We start from the raw sequence: 19,956 nt of genomic DNA on the forward strand, positions 1-19,956 counted from the left end.
ACCTATCCCAGCTAATCTGAACCCAGATACCCTTCCCTTAACTATTGTGATTGTAATCCCTCCTCCAACTTATATGGACAACAAGATGGGGAGATAATGATTATTTTGCAAGATAAATTCAAATTTTGGTTCAAAATTTCATATATTTTTTCAAAAATCCTAGAAAAAATCTAGTTAGTACTACATGTTTTAAGTAATAATTTGGAAAATACTGAGCTTATTTTGACAACAAGGTTAGGACGTCATGTTTTTTTTCTCAAAAGAGAGCTTAATTTTCTCGCTGTTGACTTCAGCCTACCCTTCATTTTCTTCCTAGATTCGCCACTGCCTGTAGGTGAGGCTACCGTGTGTCTCGCAGTAAGCGAGATATAACACTGATGTAATTTGTGCCTCGTTCCAGAAAAAGGTCATTTGGGTTTCGTATTAATTTAACACTCGAACGGTTTAACTTATTGTAACATTGAAGAACTAAACTCATTGTTCACAAATAATACGACTTTGTTTAACTTTAAAATTAGAGTAAGTTTAAGTTTGTGCATTAAGCGAGAGATTGAAATTTTTTCGTAGATATATTACCGCGTAGGTTCACAGTTTATGATAAATAAAAACAAAAGCGTCTTCATTCCGGACATGGATTATCTGCTCCCGAGCTCAAATACACTCACATGAACAGTACATTAATAGAAAAAAGTGAAAATATATAAAAACCTGATTATTTTTTGCTGAACACCAACAAATGTTCTGACATCGTGCAAAATTTCACCTTTAAAAGACGTCCTTGCAGGCCTGGGCATTAAAAAAATAAAATTCAGGATTCAAAAAGATGCATTTTAGAGCACTCTTTTTTTTTAGCTTCGAGCAAGGCAGGGCCATCGACGGCTGGCGGGGAGAGCAAGGCGTGGTGATGGACAGACGGCGGGGAGAAAGACAGGAGGCTCGCGCCGGAGTAGCTGTCAGCAGCAGGCGTTGCCGGAGCTCCTCGGCCGTGCATACTTGTCAAAGTACACATCGGTTATGTATTGTATACTTAACATTGTAACTGTACTGTACTTGACAATGTAACTAGAATCAGGCCGCATACTTGAGGAATTACTGGGTCGGTCTATTTATTTTTCATTTTTTAAATTTTTACACATGAGCTGTTCAAGTTTAATTTCGATGTCTAACTAGTACAAATACACATCATTGCAAACGATGAGGATCAAATGGTGTCATAAACCAGCACCATCTTAAAAAAAACATGTCAGATCATGTATGGATCTCAATTTTGATTTCTGAAACCCAGCACTTGTTTCTGAACCGTGGTCATGGCAATTCCAGACTTACTAGTAAGATGCCGGTGCTACGCAACGGAATCATAAAAGACCACATGGAACATTATTTACTTAAAAAATTATAGTAAGAGCAAGTACATTGCTACAAAACAATAAATAATGTACCGAGCCAAAAGATTTCTTCTCCATATTCACCTTGCAGGAGGACTTCTTGTACTTTATTATTCCTCACTCTATCCCATAATGCGATAATAGAAAATCCTTCCGCCCACGCATTTTGCAATTGCAATGACACTCCAAATCAGTCTGTCTTCTGCAGCTCTTCGCTATTGCAACCATTAGTAATTTTACCACCATATCAAATGTTGCATCATGCTACAGAATGCTTGTCTATTTTTGAACTTTAACAATTAATAGTTTGAATAAACACTTAGAAAAAAATAACTCAATTTGTCACACTCCACGACCCATGACCTGAGTAGTAACCACAATCCACAGCCAATGACCATCGAAATAAGCTTTATGTAGCAAGAGTTCTAGGTGCAATAAGTCGAATAAATCATATTTCTTACCAGCTTGCTAGTAAAGCATGTGCAAATCCTAATTTTGAACTGTATAATTAGTAAACATTTGCACTAACTGGCACTTCCATACACAAACAAATGCAATCAGATTGGCTTGAGAAGTCTGCTATGGAAGAAGCACAAACAAATACTTGTATCATGGAACACAAATATGTTGTCTTTTAAGGCATAATAAACTGCTAATTGCACATCATCTACTGTTTTCGTAATTGCTGCTCGCGTATACACCTAGGAGGTGTTCGGTGCAAGGAACTTAACGCAAACGCAAACACAATCGAGTTATACAGTTACTGTAAAGGGAATGGAGAAAAAACAGAATTTGTTTGGTTACTCTAATGAACTGTAATAACGTAATCGGCCGTATGACCAGGCCCACCGTCCATCCCCATCGGCGACATCAGCGCCTTTGACGCCGCCGACCAGAGCTCCCAGGCCAGCACGTCAACCAACTCGTCTCCAAGCTCCTCGCCATCCCCTCGCTCGGCCTCGGCGTCCAAGCCCCTACCCTCGAGCGCCGTCTCTGCCTCGCCACCGCAGACGAGAATTCTGACCTCAAGCAGCGGGATGATGTGCTGCTGAAGCCCGCAGCTGGAGCTGGCGGTGGGCGTGGTGGCGCGCACAGGCGTCAGCACGTTCTCGTTCATCCTCACCGTTGTGCCCGGTCTACAGGTCCTCACCCACGTCGGCCACTGGGTCACTGCACGCAACGAGCCAGGCCCCAGGCATGCAACACACTCATGATCGTCAGGACCTGACACTATACCAGCGTGCTACAGTCTCCATTAGCTACAGCCTGCATTTTTTGTCAGAACCACGTCCAACATTGAAATAAAACAACAATCTCATGAGTCCAAGAATAGTATACCGAATCCAGAAGAAATAAAAATCATTTCATAATTAGTAGACAATTCCAATGAAAACAAGTAAATTTCACAATTGCAGATCCTCTCCCACTCCTCACTTTTGTTCACAAAAGAAATTCAGAATATACAGCACCAATCCAAGAATTTGAGTCTAAAAGAATTGGTTCGTCCAACATCATTGGCCAAGTTGCCAGCTTGCTGCTGAGATATTGACTTTCTCAAAATGAAGGAATCCTCCAGAAGTAATTAAAACAGCGTGATCTTTCAACTTTAGAAGGCCAAGGCTGAAACCAACGTCCCTCTGAAAACCGACTTTTATTTCTATGAAAAGAAACACAATAAAAAAACAACCTATTTCCTCTCAAAATCTGTTAAATGCATCACTTGTATGTGTGAAAACCCCATATAATTAGTGAGTGATAAAACACATGCACTCCTGTGAATAAAACAAAACTAACTTACTTCAGCCTATAGATTGGCCTACTCTATTTTACTGGACAATCATATACCCTATATTATTATTTTTGCGGGGAATGATAAATCTAGTACGATATTAAACAGTGCCCATACAAAAGTGTGTAAAACAATTAGCTGAACATGGGTCACCGGTATTAATACAGTAGGGCGTGCCTCAGTTTCTTCACACGTTCATATGCAGGACATAGGAGTACATGCTGTATTGTTGCTACATTTCCCAAAACAGAAGCAAGTGAAAGCTAGCTACAGACATACTCTTAATGGTGCAGAGCAGGCGTACCAGTAAAAAATGAAATTCTTCTAATGCCTAGCAGAGCAGCGTAACAGTCAAAAAGAAAATCCTTCTAATGCCTGGGATCAAAATAAACCAAAGAATAAGAACAGGGTTATCATGCCCTATTAATCTGCACCTTTGAAAATCATTCACCTACTTTTTCCCAAGGAGATCCAGAATCCAGGGAATCAAGCAGCATATATGTGACACGATACTTTCTCCTCAACACCGAAATGCCATCGATGTTGGCTAGAGGAGGAGAGGATGACGGCGCGCTGAAGAAGGCATCTAAATGGCCCAACATCCTTCATCTGTGCACAGCGTGAGGAATCTCGGTGGAAAATCAAAGAATAAGCTTATATTAGATCACATCCATGCTTTTTGAAGTAAGGGTCCACATGATCAAGGGCTTGATGTTTTGCTTTATTTTGAGAATTTCTAGGTTAACAGTCCTAAGGAGACAACGATTCACAACTCAGGCTAGCATATAGGAATGAGGGTGATTGGCTTGACACCCACAGATGGGGTATATGTGGAGATGAATCTATGATACTTCTAGTGCAATTAAATCCAGGGCTATGATATCTATTTTCGAGTAACTTGGACTATTAGGAGGAAAAGCACAGCCTTGGGCATCAGGCATATCATTATACTCACGAAAAATAAAAAGCTAATTGGTATGATAAAAATATTCAAATCTGTAGGATAATCCAAATCAGGATTCAAACGTGCAAGAGAACATATATTGCCTGGCAATTTTCTGCATTTTCCTATCCCCTATTCTCCTGCCTGGTCTATAGCCAATCTCTTCATGCCTCCTGCAGTTTGGGCAGAGAAAACTGCGATGTGAGACCACAGAAAGCGCTAATACTGCGATTTGATAGATCAGGCTAAGTAAGTGCGAGGAACGACGGGCGTGAAATACATCCTAGCGAACTGATTAATGGCCGGCGGCGACGATGACGGCGATCTGAACCCCAGCTTCGTGCAGACGGTGTGGATGTCCTCAGGGAGCAGCGCGTACCTGAAGGGGGTGGTCGTGGAGCGTGTCGATGGAGAAGAGTGAGTAGCATGTGGCGCCGCCGCCGGCGAGGATGTGCAGCGCGTACCCTGCGGCGTACTTGCAGCGGACGGCATCCAAGGAGATGCGGGAGGTGGCCGGAGAAGACGGCGGGGAGAGACGGGAAAGGGGGCAGAGGAGACGAGGTCGTGGTGGTGGTGGCTGCGGCGGCAGAAGGCACCCGAAGCATTGGGGGCGGACGGCGCCGGCAGCGGCCAGCGCATGAGATCGGAACTCCATTGCTGGTTGGAGGAAAGTCGCACGGGATGGATCTGGATTGGTCTGGAATAGAGAGATGAAGGGGTTTTCTGGAAAGAATATGAAGAGAGTGGCGGGGGTCTTTGTGCAAAAGTGCCAGAGCTCGTATCAGATGCGTTAGATGCGGATCGAACGGTCGAGATTGATAGACGGCAGACACACCATCATCACCAACTCAGCTTTTTATAGGAGTAGAGATGTAGCTGCTTGAATTTGCTTCTCTTGTTATTGAGTAATTCCCAATGTGTTTGCTTGATGGTGGCTATCTGTGAAGATATCATTGCATCAGGTAAACACAGTAACCTGTTGATCTTATACAAATGAAGAAGAAGAAAACACGACACCGATTTGGTGTGCGTGATCTGAAACATCATCATCTAACTTTCCTTTTGTACGGATTGCAGGCTATAAGCATCAGCATCTTTCCGATTCCAGTGTTACAAATGTCATGCATCAGCATGTATCTGTCTGATGTCTCGCAGATCTTCTCTACCAAAGGGTTCTCTGCTGTGAATGAAATCCTGCAGATGAGAACCCAAAGGGCAATTATCCCCACGCACCAAGTTTAATCTCATGCGGGGCGCTGCCGCCATTGTAGCCAGCAGCTCACATGATGCCCTTACAACCTTAAACGAGAGAACTAGATTACATCAAGTGATAGGCTGAGATGCAATACCATATCTGTTTTCTCTGCCATTTTGCGCAGAACTATTACCATGTATGTTCAGTCTAAGAAAAAAAGCATGTGTTCCTTGTTCGTAATCTCTTTGCTTTGTTTCATACGTGCACATGTGTTGTGTCGATAAGTAATGAAATTTCCTGTCTAATGCAGAAACCACTGTAAAGAAATGGTTAGCAGATGCAATCTTCAGGTTTAATGCACTCAATGACGCCTGAAACTTAAATGTTGCACAAGCAGGCAAAAGGTATAAGAATAATAGGTTGATGTTTGGAGCAGTCAGTGAAAGGAAGTAGACTTTACAGATATGAGGACTGCAAAGAGATTACAAATCGAAGCTACTGTCATAACATACGCAAGAATTATGGCAAATTCCTAAAACAGAGCTCGCATTACCAAAACAAGTCTAGAACATCCAAAGCCAATTAAAACTTATTGCATGGAAATGGCAGGTGGACCTGTCCTCCGAATTTACTTTCATAGTTTTGCGGTTTCAAGCTTCTGCTGATATATAGCAAACACAAATTAATAGCCAAAGATTGGATTCAGGGCGACCGGCGTCTTTTCCTGTTCATGTCCCTGTCCGTGTTCATTCCTTTTAGACTGCCGTGGCTTTCAGTCTCTGCAGAGTAGTGAACTGATTTGGCAGCCCCTTGCACACCCTCCTGAGAGATCTGGCAGCAGCCTATAACGGTCAGTGACTCCAACTTCTGTGAACGTGCCAGCTCAGCCATCCCATTGTCTGTCACTTTCTTGCATTTGCGGAGGGTGAGATTGCTGAAGCAAGGAGCCAGTATAATGAAACTCATACCAGCATCGGTTATAGACCTGCAATCCACGAGCTCAAGCTTCTCCAGGAACTGTGAGGATGAGAGGCACTTCAACCCCTCGTCATACAAAATGCTGGCACCATTTAGCAAAAGAGTGCGGACTGGACAAGATTGGACGAGCGACACAATACCCTCTTGTGTGAAACCTATTTCTGTTGGATACATGGGTTCGCAAAATGTGAATGTGAGCTCTACAACCTGAAGCATAGGGCAGCTGAGAGCTAGAGCCTTAAGGCTAACATCAGTCAATGGCGTCCTAAACTCATAATCTTCACACCGCAGAGGCATGAACCGAAGTGAGATGGTTTTAAGGTTGCTGCACCTCTGGAATAGCGCAATCATCTCATTCTCTTTTAGACCAATCACATACTCTAGGTAAAGCGTCTCCAATGCTTTGCACTTCCCCAGGAGAAAACGAAGTCCAGTTTCTGGCTTGGTTATAATATGAGCTAACCTAAGATCCTTCAAGCTATCACAGCAGATGTCATACCTATATGGGTAGCCAGACACGTAGGAGGGGTCAGACGCCCCTGACATCCAGTAGTTTCCATTAATCTCAAACACAAATTTTTGGAGATTCTCCCAGCCTGGGCCAAACTTTAAGAGGTCATACTGGCTGATTCCATCGCAATCCTTTACAACAAGTTCTACCAATGATCCATATCTCCCAAGGTACTCCAGCCACTCCCTGCTGTCTACTGCCATACAGTCAACAAGGTGAAGAACCGAAAGATGCCTGCAACCAACCGCCACACGAAAAATCCCAGTAGAAGTTACTGCTGGTGCACAGTTCAGCCTGAGCGAACTCAATTTTTTGCAATCAGCTAGATAACCAAGACCAGAGTCACCAATGTAAGAGCAGAAGCTTAAAGAAAGATCGGACAGTGAGGGGCAGTGAGATGATAGAACACAGAGGCCTTGGTTGTTCAACTGGTTCCCGTTACTGGGCCACCATCCGGAATAGTTTATCTCTACTTTCGCCAAATTGGGGAACCGGGAGAACAACGATACCAAGGCTTCTGTAGAAGGGTTGAGTCCACAGCCAACACGGATAGCATCCCTGTGCTCCGCCTCAACGGTGCAGAGCTGCTTCGACACGAGGGAAAGAGAATTAAGATCACTTGTCTTGGTAATCCTCTTGACGATCTCTGCAAGCAGTGGCTCTGGGAGATCCTCCATTCACTATCTCAGCTGCACAACTTGGGCAGTCTCAAGACCCGGCAGGCGCTGCAGTAAAGATTCTATTATCAGAATGGAACATAACAAGATAACCAAATAATAGCTGTCCTCAAGAACTAATGTAAAAGGAAACATCAGTGAAACATTGAACATTTTTATATCTGTTGAAAGATTTATGTGCTAATCTTGGAACAGTCACTTAATTACATTTTTTAGGGGAACAGTCACTTAATTACATGCTTATCTTGGAGCAATCACCTAATGTAAAAGCCCTAATCACAGTGTACAAATATACCAATTAAACATCCACCTGCTGAACTGAACTCGGATCTGGAAGGACAAATTCTAGGCACTAAAGAACATGTTTTACTAGAATTAAACCAGGACATTTCCTCTGGAATTTCAGTTATTACATAGTGGGCCAAGTGCATCAACAGATCTAGGTACATGGTGCAAGAATCGACATCGCCGCGGCTGGCTCAACCAATGTTGCTTGAGAAGGGAAGGGAACGGACCCAAATCCGTACCTCGGAGGAGCCGACGAACCAGGAAGGGCGGCGCCAGCCGGAAGGGGGGAAGCTGGGCGGGAACGACGGTGACCAAGGGGGGAGGATTGGGCGGCGAGGTCGACGGCAAAACCCTCGCGGCGAGAGCGTCGGCTGGCTTCGGGAGCTCGGATGGATTTGTTTTTTTCAGCAGTAGGAGCTCGAATGGATTAGTAGTACTCGTACGCAGCAGCAACGAAGGTGGCTTGGGCTTCGGCCCGACTTGATGATGCGGCCCATATTCGACCCAAACTAACTGAATCTCGTGTTCTTAAAAGACAAACTATTTTTCCCCTCCCCCTAAAAAAAAGACAAACTGTTTTCCCCCAATTTTTTTTATTTTTGGACTAAAAAAACTAACCTACTCTAATGAACAAGGAAAGAGAAGCATCACATGTAGTACGTGTGATCGGAATGTGTGCCTAAGTGAATTTGTTGTTGCCTTATTTTAACTTTTAAGAATCGACAAAGCTCAAGTGGAAGAATCGACATCGCGACGGCTGGCTCAACCAATGTTGCTCGAGAAGGAAAGGTAATAGACCCAAACCCGTACCTCGGAGGAGCTAACGAACCAGGAGAGGAGGCGCCGCCCCGAAGGTTGGGCGTCAACGACGATGACCAAGGGTTGGAAGGAATGGTTGGGGAAACCTCCGCGTCGAGGTCAAGTGGTCGACAACAAAACCCTCGCCTTCCTTGCGGCGTGAGTAATTCGTAGCAGCAACAACGCTAGCTTGAGCTTGACCTGACTTGATGATGAGGCCCATATTCAATTGGGGAGTTAGTAATCGGAATGTGTGCCGGTAAGTCAATTTGTTGGGAGCCTGTATGTCCCGCATCTAACAAAATAGATGGACGACTAGCCTCAGATGACACTATTGCAGGTCAGACCATTTTGGTTTTTCCATTTAATTTCACCTTTTTATGTTTTGAAATATTATATATATATATATATATTATAAAAATGAATTACTTAGATTTTTATAAAATCACCGCACATTAAAAGAATTTTGTGTGATTTTAAAAACTCTTCATACCATAGAAAAAATGTTTTGTCGTTTACAAATTTTCACTTGTTTAAAAATTTGTAATGAAAATGTTTTAAAATGGAATAATTTTTGAAAATACATACCATTCAAAATGTGTTCATGACATTCAAAAAATGTTGTCACGTTAAAAAATATGTTTCATGAAATAAAAAAACATGAAATGAAAAAAAAATCTCGCAATTTTAGAAAATATTCATAACATATAAAAATGTTCCTTCCATTTAAGAAAGAAATGTTCTAACACGTCACAGATTTTTGAATTGAAAAATGTTCAACAGGTGTTCCAAAATGATCACTTTGTAGTGTTCATGACATTCAAAAAATGTTGGCACATGTAGAAATGTGTTTCACAAAATTTAAAAAAACATGAAATGAAAAAAATATGCTCACAATTTTAGAAAAATGTCCATAACATATAAAAATGGTCCTTCCATTTAGGAAAGAAATGTTCTAACACTTAACAAATGTTTGCACGTTTCCAAAATTGTTCATGAAATTGTTGAAAAAGTTTCAACGGGTTTCAAAATGATCACTTTGTACATTTATTTAAAAAACTGGTCAATGTGCATTTTACAAATGTTTAACACGTATTCAGATAAATATTCAACATGTATTTAAAAAATGTTCAATGTGTATCAAAAAATGTTCAACCTATATACAAAAATGTTCAACATGTATTCAATATAAAAAGTCGGCATGTATTTAAGAAAAAAATATTCATACATTTCAGTATACCTTTCCCTGCACGGCCATTCACACCTAGCCGGCAGCTCACTGGTTCTGTTTAACGCCTGATGTGTCAGGTTCGGAGTTAACTGACCATCTCACACCTGTTCGCTAGTGATTTTTGGACAGGAAAATTGTGACTCTAGCTAGGGGTTTTTCGGCTTTCAGACACGCATAAGAGGGCCAGCCGGAACATGGCCTCTAGAGTTTTAACCCAGTACAAGACCGGATGCATCTAGCAACCTGAAGTCTTGGCTCTTGTAGCCACTACATCACTAATAAAGCAGAAAGCTAGCTGTAAAGGAAATTCAAATAGCGACCCGTTGAGCAGTTTCAGCCATCCGATGACAGATCGATGTCGACAGCAGCATCGTCTTGGCTGAGATGCAACAATGTACTGTATATGTTTTCTCTGCCATTTTACATAGATCTTGCCTTCTTTAGTGTAACGACGGAATATTACCATGAATGTTCAGTGTAGTAAAAGGGCATTTGTTTCATGTGTGCACATGTGTTGAGTTGATAAGTTCAGAAAATTCCTATCTGTAGCATAAACTGCTTTAAAACAACGGTTAGTAGATCTCATCTCCAGGTTTAATGTGCTCAATTACGCCTGAACCTTAAATATTGCACAAGCAGCCAAAAGAAGCTGATAATTATTTTGGAATTTAGAACACCGAGAATATAAAAATAAAAGGGTACCATGTTTGGAGATCTCAAACAGATGAAGGACACCTTTCAGATAGCTACAATAAAAGGATTAAAAAACTCTTCCTTGGTGGACGTGATGAACAATGCATCATACCAGGATTGAGCTGAGGTGTACTTAGAAAAACAACATGATATGCTCAGGCGCTGCACATGGAGAATCAATGGAGAAGATGCCGCACAACGAACACACGAAAGACCAGAACCAGCACAAATGACTGTCAAGCCATAATACACGCGAATTCTGGCAAATTTCTAAAACGAATCTCACACTGCCAAAACAAGTCTAGAACATCTGAAGCCAATTGGAACTTGCCAGAAGGAAATGGCAGGTGCAACTGTCCTCCGAGTTACTTTCATACTGTTGTGGTTTCGAAGTTCTGCCAACATATAGCAACACAAATTAACAGCCAAAGACTGAATTCAGGGTGACTGGCGTATTTTCCTGTACACGTTCATTCCTTTTAGGCTGTTGTGGCTTTCAGTCTCCGATGAGTAGCAAACTGATTTGGCAGCACCCTGCACACCCTCCTGAGAGATCCGGCGGCAGCCTATAACGGTCAGTGACTCCAACTTCTGTGAACGTGCCAATGCAGCCAACCCATCATCTGTCACGCTACTACATTTCCGGAGTGTGAGGTGACTCAAACAAGGAGCCTGAGCAATGAGGTACATCCCAGCATCAGATACAGAGCAGCAATCCACGAGATCGAGCTTCTCCAGGAACTGTGTGGATGACAGGCCCTTCATCCCCTCATCATCAAATATGCTGGCACCATTTAGCACAAGAGCACGAATCGGACATGATTGGATAAGCGTCAGAATACCCTTCTGTGTGAAGCCTATTTCAGTAGGATAAGAGGGTTCACAAAATGTGAAAGTGAGCTCAACAACCTGAAGCATAGGGCAGCTTAGAGCTAGGGCCTCTAGGCTGTCATCAGTCAATGCCGTCCTAAACCAATGATCTTCACAGCGCAGAGGCATGAGCCGAAGTGAGATGGTTTTAAGGTTGCAGCACCTCTGGAATAGTGAAATCACTTCATCCTCATTTAGACCAATAACATACTCCAGGTAAAGTGTCTCCAATGCTTTGCACTTCCCCAGGAGAAAACGGAGTCCAATTTCCGGCTTAGTTACAATATGAGCCAACCTAAGATCCTTCAAATTATCACAACAAATGTCATAGCTAGATGGGTAGCCAACCACGTATGAGGGATCAGGGCGCTCACTCAGCCAGTAAGTTCCATTAATCTCAAACTCAAACCTTTGGAGCTTCCTCCATCCTGGACCAAACTTTAGGAGGTCATACTGACTGATTCCATCACAATCCTTTAGAACAAGTTCCCCTAATGATCCATACCTCCCAAGGTACTCCAGCCACTCCACGCTCTCTATTGCTATACAGTCAACAAGGTGGAGAACAGAGAGATAGCAGCAACTAACGGCCACCCGGAAAATCCCAGTTGAAGTTATTGCTGGTGCAAAGCTCAGCTCGAGGGACCTCAACTTTCTGCAGTAAGCTAGATAACTAAGACCAGCATCATCAATGTGTGCACAGAAGCTTAAGGTGAGATCAGACAGCAAGGGGCAATGATGCGATAGAACAAGGATTCCTTGGTTGTTCACCTGGTCCCCATGACTGGGCGTCCAACCAGAGTAATTGATCTCCACTTTCCATAAATTGGAGAACCGGGAGAACAGTGATGTCAAGGCTTCCGTTGTAGGGTCAACGCCACAGCCAACACGGATAGTACCCCTATGCTCCGCCTCGACAGCGCACAACTGCTTTGACACGAGGCAAAGAGAATTGAGATCACTCGACACGGTAATCCTCTTGATGATATCTGCAAGCAGTGGCTCCGGGAGATCCTCCATCGAGTACCGCAGCTGCACAACTTGGGCAACCTCAAGGCTCGGCAGGCACTGGACTAAAAAAAATTATGATCAGGGTACAAGATAAGCAGATAACATCTGTAACGAAATAATATAGAAGGAAACAGTGATGAAACTTTGAAGGTTTTTATACATTTCGAAGGTTTTATGTGCTTATCTTCACAATAAACGGTAAATTAGTGCAGCAGCATCCTATTTGCATCCATTCCGTAGAACAAAGAAGTGATATAAAGAATTTCAAATTAAAATAACACCCTAACTGTATAAATTTCTGCTGGGTGGGGGGATAATCTATAAATATACCAATTTGAACAATAAGCCCACATGATATCTGAACATTCCCCTTCTGAACTGAACTCGTATATGGAAATACAGCCCAACAAATCAGACGAATATAACAATTTCTGCACACTCCAGAGCAGGTTTTACTGACTAGACCAAGCTATTTCCTCTAGCATTTCACAGAGGTTCCAGCCTTCCAGGTCCATAGACAACAGCGGCCTAATTCCCTTAGTCGACCCAGGTGCAAAACCCAGGCCATGCGGACATTACAGAGCCGAATCGACCAAGTTCAGATGGAAGAATCGACATCGCATCGGCTGGCTCGACCAAGGTCGCTCGAGAAGGGAAAGGAATGGACCCAAATCCGTACCTCGGGCTCGGAGGATCCGACTACCCAGGAAGGGCGGCGGCGGCCGGGGATGGGAGAGCTGGGAGGAAACGGCGGTGATTGAGGGGGTGGATTGGGCGGAGAAACCACCGCGGCGAGGTCGACGGCGAAACCCTCGCCTCCTTCGTGGCTTCGCAGTAATGCGCAGCAGCAGCAAAGCTGGTTTGGGCTTTGGGCCTGACTCGATGATGCGGCCCATATTTGACCGAAGGGCCGGGGCCCACTACCGACCAGGCCTAATGTTAATAATTAACCTCGTTTATGCACAAATTGCCTCTTCTCGAGAAAAATATATGAATAAATGACCTTATAAAAAGTTCATGATAAATGTTATGAATTTATTGACTTAAAGAACACAGTATAATTATTATTATTATTTGCCGGAAATAAATATATTTTTTGTGTCGAGCATGATCACTTTTAAGATCTCAACACTCATGATAAAAAATAATGATATCAAGATTCTTTTTTTTTTTTGCGAATAATAGGAAATCTGATAGGAGCACCACATGTTGAGTTTATACATTAGATGTGTCTCCTAGGTAGCAGATTAGCCGCACATTGTTGAAAGATTTGACTGCTTCACCCATTAGATCCCTTGAAAGAAATTGAGCGGTGTATGATTTTGATGACTCTTTGGAGGATTTGGCATAACAGGTATGTTGGCTACAAGTGTGTAGTTTTTCATGAATTTTGGTGGCTTCTTCTCATGAGTGTCATTTTTTTTGAAAAAAATACACATGTACATAGGGATGTTGGCTACAAGTGTGTAGTTTTCATGATGAAATGCGTTATGATGTGAGCTACGCAAATAGAAATAGTTTTTTCACACTTGTATTGTACATCCCAATGTAGTACATGTGTTTTTTAAAGAATATTTTGAAACTTTAAATTTTGATGTTACGATGAATCTAGTGAAACCCGTTTGGTGTTATAGATGTTGGTATATTTTTACATAGACTTGGTCAAATGTGCGGAAGTTTGACTTACAACAAATCTAGAAGTTCAAAAAATTTGAAACGAAGGGAGTGTATGGTACATCTAATCTTCCACAATTCCCTTCCTTAAAAAAAACAATTCTCTGAAGTTTTTTTTGAGGGTAAATATTGCCGCATTTATTTAAAATTCAAACACCGGAATGTCATCCGCGATTACAGAAAGAACGAAGTCTGGAGGGCCCCCAACCACACCTTACACAGTTCATCACCAACACCAACTCTAGCTAATTTATGCGCGGCAATATTAGCAGAACGACGAACCCAAGAGATTTTGTACTCGACGAAGGACCCAAGAAGAACTTTAACCTCCTCAATCCAAGGACCATTAGCAGATAGATTCCTCGCTGATTGTTGCAACATATTCACCATGCTTGAGCATCCAGTTTCAAGTGAACCCTTGCAGTGACGTAGCCAGCCCAATAAGCCAGGGTGGTCCATCAAAAAGAAATATTTACATAAGTTTATTTATTTTCAAAGAAATATTTTTTTACTACATTATATACAAGCTATAGGAAATTCCAGGGTGGTCCATGGACCACCCTGGCCACCCCCTAGCTACGCCACTGAAACCCTTGTTGCGTTAATATCTGCAGCCAGATGCAAAGCACGTCTGCAAGCCAAGACCTCTGTAGCTTCCGGATTCACATGTTTAGGAAGTAATGACAGGTTGCTGCCAGAAAAGCACCATTGTGGTCTCTAAGCACTGCTCCTCCTCCTCCTTTCACAATTCTCTGAAGTTTGCCAACGCGCCTGTAGCTCACTTTTCTGAACTAGGAAATCAGACCCCTCAAAAAAGAAAGAAAAACTATGAAGTCAGATTTTTTCTTTTTTGAACTTAGGAATCAGGAAGTTTGTTGCTCTAGCCGGTTTGCACGGTTTGTTTTTTGAAAACCCCAACTACCGCCCGTCCACCCCTCACGATACAGAGCCGCGCGGGAGCCAGGAGCCAAGGCGCCGCTCCTTCTCTCCGGCGATCGTCGGCGACGCCTCGCCCCGCCCCGACCTGTACCTGGGAAGCGCGGCGCTGCGCGTGGCCATTCTCCCTCCTGCGGAAGATCGCGCGGAGCGACCTCTTAAACCACCTGGATACGCGCAGCACCTGCATTCACGCCTCGAGCAACTGCTTCCGATGGACGCGGCTGACGCTCGTGGAATCCTCTCCGACCAAAAATCGTGCCAACCTCTGACGCCAGCGCACGTCTCTATGGATCCACGGCAACGAGGGCACTCACGACGGCGGCCTGCTCGGCTCGGTTGCCTCCATCTGCACGCGGGGATCGGGCGCCCTGCAGGTGTTCGGTGAATTGCCCCGCTGGGGAGATCGAGTTGCTGGCGTCCGATGGTCGGGCCCCGCGTTCAAGGTATGCTTCCTCTCGATCAGTGATTACTAATTGTCAGGATTGCACAATACTTGAGATTGTACCTAGTGACACAGTATGTTTCAGTAGTAACAAAATGCTCAGTATCCGGAATGCAAATGTTAGTTGCAATTCATGCACTTCCCATTCAAGTTCTTATGAGTCAGAGTGCATATAGGATCTGGAAAACGTCACCTACCACGCATGTTCATTGGATTAAGACACACGCCCGCACGCCCAGTGAGTCGAGAGACAATGCCAGCATGCTCCAATTGGGATGCAGCTTATTCATCAGATTACATCAACTAGACCAGGAACCTAAAAACAGGGCGAGCTAGCTAGAGCAGGGAGAGAGCAGGGAGATTGGACAGAGCTAAGCTGATTACAGATCTAGAGCCAGGGAGAAATAGGTAGATGACCAATCGCGCTGAATTTGGGATTACTTTGTGGACTGCCCTCACGTTTGTGGAGCTACACCACTGATCACACTGATAATGAATCACACTGTGCTGGAGGATTCTGGTTGCCGCTCTGTTGCGTCATGGCAACATGCTGTAAGCTTGCAGATGTGCCTCGGGTCTTCTTACCTTGACAAACGGTACATGATAGTATCATATGGATTGCAAAGTAGCTCAGCACGGCAATGATGAGCACGACCACAATCACAGACGTCTTCCACCCCCTGTTGGAGCCGGCTGCATAGGCCACCAGGAGAGCAAACAGATCCAGTCTGATCGTCCGGTTCATCACCTTCAGCGACCATTCCTTCCATTCTTCTTCCCTCTCGTCTGGCAGCCAATGCGGCAGCAACATGATGATGACAACGATGGAAGCCACAAAGGAAATGGAGTTGCTGTAGAAGAAAACAAGGTACCGGGGCCTCATGTTGTTGTGCATCACCGGGTCACTCGCCTCGTACCCGTTCCCACTGCTCTGCCACGCTCCGCCGGGTGGTTCCAGGCCGGCCTGGTAGGCTATGCTCGCCACCAAGATACCTAGCAGCATCAGGTATTTGCGCCTCGCGTGGTTCTTCCTTTTTTCCTTCTTTGCTTTTTCTTCTTCTTCTTCTTCCTTCTTTACCTTTTCTTCTTCTTTCTTCTTTGCTTTTTCTTCTTGTTCCTTCTTTGCCTTTTCTTCTTCTTTCTCCTGTTCAATGGGTATGGATGGCTCAGCAGCTGCCGAGATGCCATTTTTGTTTTCTCCTCCGTCGTCCCCCTGTCCAGTCAGTTCCCTCAACAAAAATACTAGCAGCAGTCCGGCTGCAACGAGGAGGACCACGACCACCAACACGAAAATGTAGATGGATGTCTTGATGTGTTGCGTGCTTCCGGCGGCATACGCCCCCATCAAACAAAGCAAACCCACCGCCGTACAAACAGATAGCGCATTGCTTCGTATTGCTGGCCTGTACAAATTGGGGTTCACCAGGAGGATGATGAGGGCGATGGACAACATGAAGCTCACCGAGTTGCAATAGAAGAAGGCATGGTAGCGGCGTGGGTAGTTGTACAAGAGGACCGGGTCACCGGCATGGTGGCCGAGCTTGTCGTCCTGGAGCAGGAAGCCACCAGGAGGGGTAAGGCCGGCTTGGTAGGTGATGGTCACGGTCAAGATCGCGAAGAGGAGCAACCGTTTGCGCTTCTTCTCCAGCAACTGATCTTCTTGGTCGTTGTTGTTCTGGTCCAGTGTGAAGAAGACAACATGGATCACCACATAGATCAAGACAGCCCCTGCCAAAGCCATGGCGTAAATGGAGGTGTTCACGTTTTGGCAGCTCCCAGCGGCATATGCACCGATGAGGCCAAACAGGTCAAGTATCATGGCTGCCTCCAGCACATGGTGCTTGACTAGCTTCTCCATCTGGACCAAGACGATGGCCACCAATGAGGCCACAAACGCAACCGAGTTGCAGTAGTAGAAGGCCTTGTACCTCCTAGCGTTTGTCGCGAGGAGGATGGGGTCACCAGCCATGTGCCCGTCACCGTTGTCCTGCCAAACGCCACCCGGCGGGTCCAACCCCGCTGTGTAGGTGATGGTGGCGGCAAGAGTGGCGAGCAGTAGAACAAGAGAGCGAGCCTTGTCCAGAGCCTCCCTACCACTGCATTAATACATTGCAGAGAAAGAAGAAACATAGTTCAGTTTAGTTGCAGAGAAATAAAGAAGAAAGCAGTGTAACTGCAGTCGTATGTGTTGTTTTTCATCAGTACCTGTCACCAGTCTGCTGATTTTCATCAGTTTGTAGGGCTGAATTGGAGTAATACCAAGTGTAGAAGCCGTGGAGCAGGATGTATGCCAGAACAGCACCAACCAGGCTGACCACGTAGGCGGTGGTGTCGGTCTTCCTGCAGCTGCCAGCGGCGTATGCGCCAATGAGGCCGACAAGCGCTACGAAGATGCACACGTAGAGCACGTGAAACCGAGCCGTCTTGTCGCGGAGCTTCTTGCCGTCGATGATGAGCAGCACGGCGATTAGCAGGGACGCCACGAACGCCGTGGTGTTAAAGAGTAAAAACACCGTCAGGCGCGTGCTGTGGTGGTCCCTGAGAATCACGTCGCCTGGGCGGTGGCTGCCCCCGGTGCTGTCCCAGAAGCCACCAGGCGTGCTCAGTCCGGCGACGTATGTGATGCTCACGGCGAACGTCGCGAGAAGCATCAGGACCTTGCAGAGCCTTTCTTCGGTTTTCAGCCTCTTCCGGGACTCCTTTTCTTCGACCTTGCGGTCAGATTCAGGGTCAGCGGCGGGAATTACGCTGGCGGCGGGTACGGTGCCGTTGTTGGTTTCAGAGTTGGGCATGCCGCCGTTGTCAGTTTCAGAGTTGGCATGCCGACGCTGGAGCTAGAGCCGGAGTTCTTCTCTGGAAAACACCGGTCCAGCAACTTGAGAACCACGATGTAGGCGAAGACAGCGGCCACCAGAACCGCGGTGTAGACGATGGAAGTCCTATCCCGGCAGGTTCCGGCGGCGTAGGCACCCACGAGGCTGAGCAGGTCCAGCACCATGAAGGCCCGCAGCGGCTTGATGACCTGAACGGCGTCCTTCTTCTCCTTCTCCTTCTCCTTGTCGTGCCGAACGGCGAGGATGAGGATGAGCATGATGACCACGAGTGAGGCGGCGAAGGCGGTGGCGTTGCAGTAGAAGAAGGCGAGGTAGCGGCGGTAGTGGATGTCGCGGATGATGGGGTCGCCAGCGAGTCGTTGGCCGTCGTTGTGGGGGTCCTCCTGCCAGACGCCCCCCGGCGGGTTGAAGCCCGCGGCGTACGTCACGTTGACCACCAGGGTGGCCAGCAGCAGGAGGTACTTCCGCAGGGTGTACTCCCATGGCTGCTTGCTCTGCTCCGGCTGAGCCATTGACGGCTGCACTCTCAGAGCAGGTGTGCTTCCTCTTAAATTATTGTGATGCTGTAGAATGGAGAATGGCAGCCATAGAAGAGTCAGCAAGGTAAGCTGCGTGGTTATAAAACGACTTGCCTGGCGCGTCGTTGTCAGGAGGGAGGAAGGTGCTCTGCATATTCAAAGTTCGATAGACGGAAGTCAGTCGTCGGAGAATGGAAGCAGCAATCAACTCTTGTTTGGTCACATAAACTAGGAAAGCAATTCTAGTTTAAAAAAGAAAAGCATTTGGAAACATCGTGAGGGGCACACATTTTTGGATGTATATGTGTGTTTTTTCGGCCGTGGCATGTTTTTCTTTGTTCTTTACTGCCAAATTATAGAGCTGGGCCAAGCCTCACTATAAAAAAAGTACAAGTAGCTGCTAATAGACACATGGATGAATTGTAGTGGGAGAGTAGTAGCTGTTAGGGAAAGCAAAACAGAGAATTAACAAATTATTAGTGTTTGATTCTTGCGTTTTCACCACTTTATTTGGTAAACAGTGCCAAATCGTTTTACAACTTTGAATTGTTCTTTTGAAGACTTGTTGTGGAAACTAAATGAATCAATCCAACCAACTGCATTCCATCAATGATCATAAAGGGGAATAGAGGTGATGAAAAGATGCATCCGATCATGGGGGCGTGGAAAGCGTTAGGACCGTGGCGCTTTACAAGGAAGGATTATCCTTTAATTATAAGATTAAACAAATCCTAAACACCCCCTAATCATTAACTGTCCTTGCGACCGATCATACTTGAATCATCTTTAAAAACCTTGTGGGAGAAATTAAGGAGGAATATACGGTATTGCCATGAAAAACTTCTAAAAATCCAGTGGGAAAATAAGGAGAAAATGCATACGTCGTCCATGCTTGCACTGATATTGTCTCGTAAAAACTTTACATGAGAAATCATTAGAAAAAACTCACAAAAGAAAAGAGTGCAATATTGATGATCTTAACAGGTTAGAGGATCCCCCCTCCCCCCCTGAATTTTGGAAGTCACAAAGTCACATCATACCAATTTCATTTACATATTTATGAAACAAAGAACTTGGTAAAGACTTGGGTAAATAAATCAGTGTCTTCGTTAGCAAACTATTTATTTCCCCATTCTTTTGCAATTCATGGGGAGAAAACAGCTTAGGAGCAATATGCTTT

At 44.8% G+C, this 19,956-nt stretch overlaps 2 protein-coding genes and 1 pseudogene across 10 annotated transcripts; all 3 read right to left on the reverse strand.

The window, feature by feature from the left end:
* Positions 1–1,969: 1,969 nt before the first annotated feature.
* Positions 1,970–8,151, reverse strand: LOC123145943 (F-box/LRR-repeat protein 14). Of its 8 annotated transcripts, XR_006472557.1 has the most exons (4): positions 8,006–8,151; positions 3,630–7,526; positions 3,479–3,549; positions 1,970–2,651 (listed from the first exon to the last, which is right to left on the reverse strand). XR_006472557.1 is itself a non-coding variant. In XM_044565479.1 (2 exons), the coding sequence occupies exon 2, from the start codon at positions 7,476–7,478 to the stop codon at positions 6,015–6,017; it is 1,464 nt and encodes a 487-aa protein (XP_044421414.1). In that variant the 5' UTR covers positions 7,479–7,526; positions 8,006–8,151; the 3' UTR covers positions 1,970–6,014. The 8 variants fall into 8 exon arrangements, 1 of the variants encoding a protein (XP_044421414.1); XR_006472563.1 differs by lacking the exon at positions 3,479–3,549 and having other exon boundaries at positions 4,497–7,526; XR_006472559.1 differs by having other exon boundaries at positions 1,970–4,290; positions 4,497–7,526.
* Positions 8,152–10,395: 2,244 nt separating this feature from the next.
* LOC123145947 (F-box/LRR-repeat protein 14) lies at positions 10,396–13,222 on the reverse strand. Of its 2 annotated transcripts, none has more exons than XM_044565484.1 (2): positions 13,049–13,222; positions 10,396–12,426 (listed from the first exon to the last, which is right to left on the reverse strand). In XM_044565484.1, exon 2 carries the CDS (start codon positions 12,376–12,378, stop codon positions 10,927–10,929), a length of 1,452 nt encoding a protein of 483 aa, XP_044421419.1. In that variant the 5' UTR covers positions 12,379–12,426; positions 13,049–13,222; the 3' UTR covers positions 10,396–10,926. The 2 variants fall into 2 exon arrangements, with proteins under 2 accessions (XP_044421419.1, XP_044421420.1); XM_044565485.1 differs by having other exon boundaries at positions 10,396–12,431; positions 13,049–13,210.
* A 2,077-nt stretch (positions 13,223–15,299) lies between these two features.
* Positions 15,300–18,957, reverse strand: LOC123145945 (uncharacterized; annotated as a pseudogene).
* Between the last annotated feature and the right edge of the window lie 999 nt (positions 18,958–19,956).

This window comes from Triticum aestivum, chromosome 6D (assembly GCF_018294505.1).
Source record: "Triticum aestivum cultivar Chinese Spring chromosome 6D, IWGSC CS RefSeq v2.1, whole genome shotgun sequence".
Classification (NCBI taxonomy): Eukaryota; Viridiplantae; Streptophyta; class Magnoliopsida; order Poales; family Poaceae; genus Triticum; species Triticum aestivum.

What these genes read in the sequence shown, in the direction of transcription:
- LOC123145943 (XM_044565479.1), bottom strand. Translation starts at nt 7,478, where the DNA reads ATGGAGGATCTCCCAGAGCCACTGCTTGCAGAGATCGTCAAGAGGATT.
- LOC123145947 (XM_044565484.1), bottom strand. Translation starts at nt 12,378, where the DNA reads ATGGAGGATCTCCCGGAGCCACTGCTTGCAGATATCATCAAGAGGATT.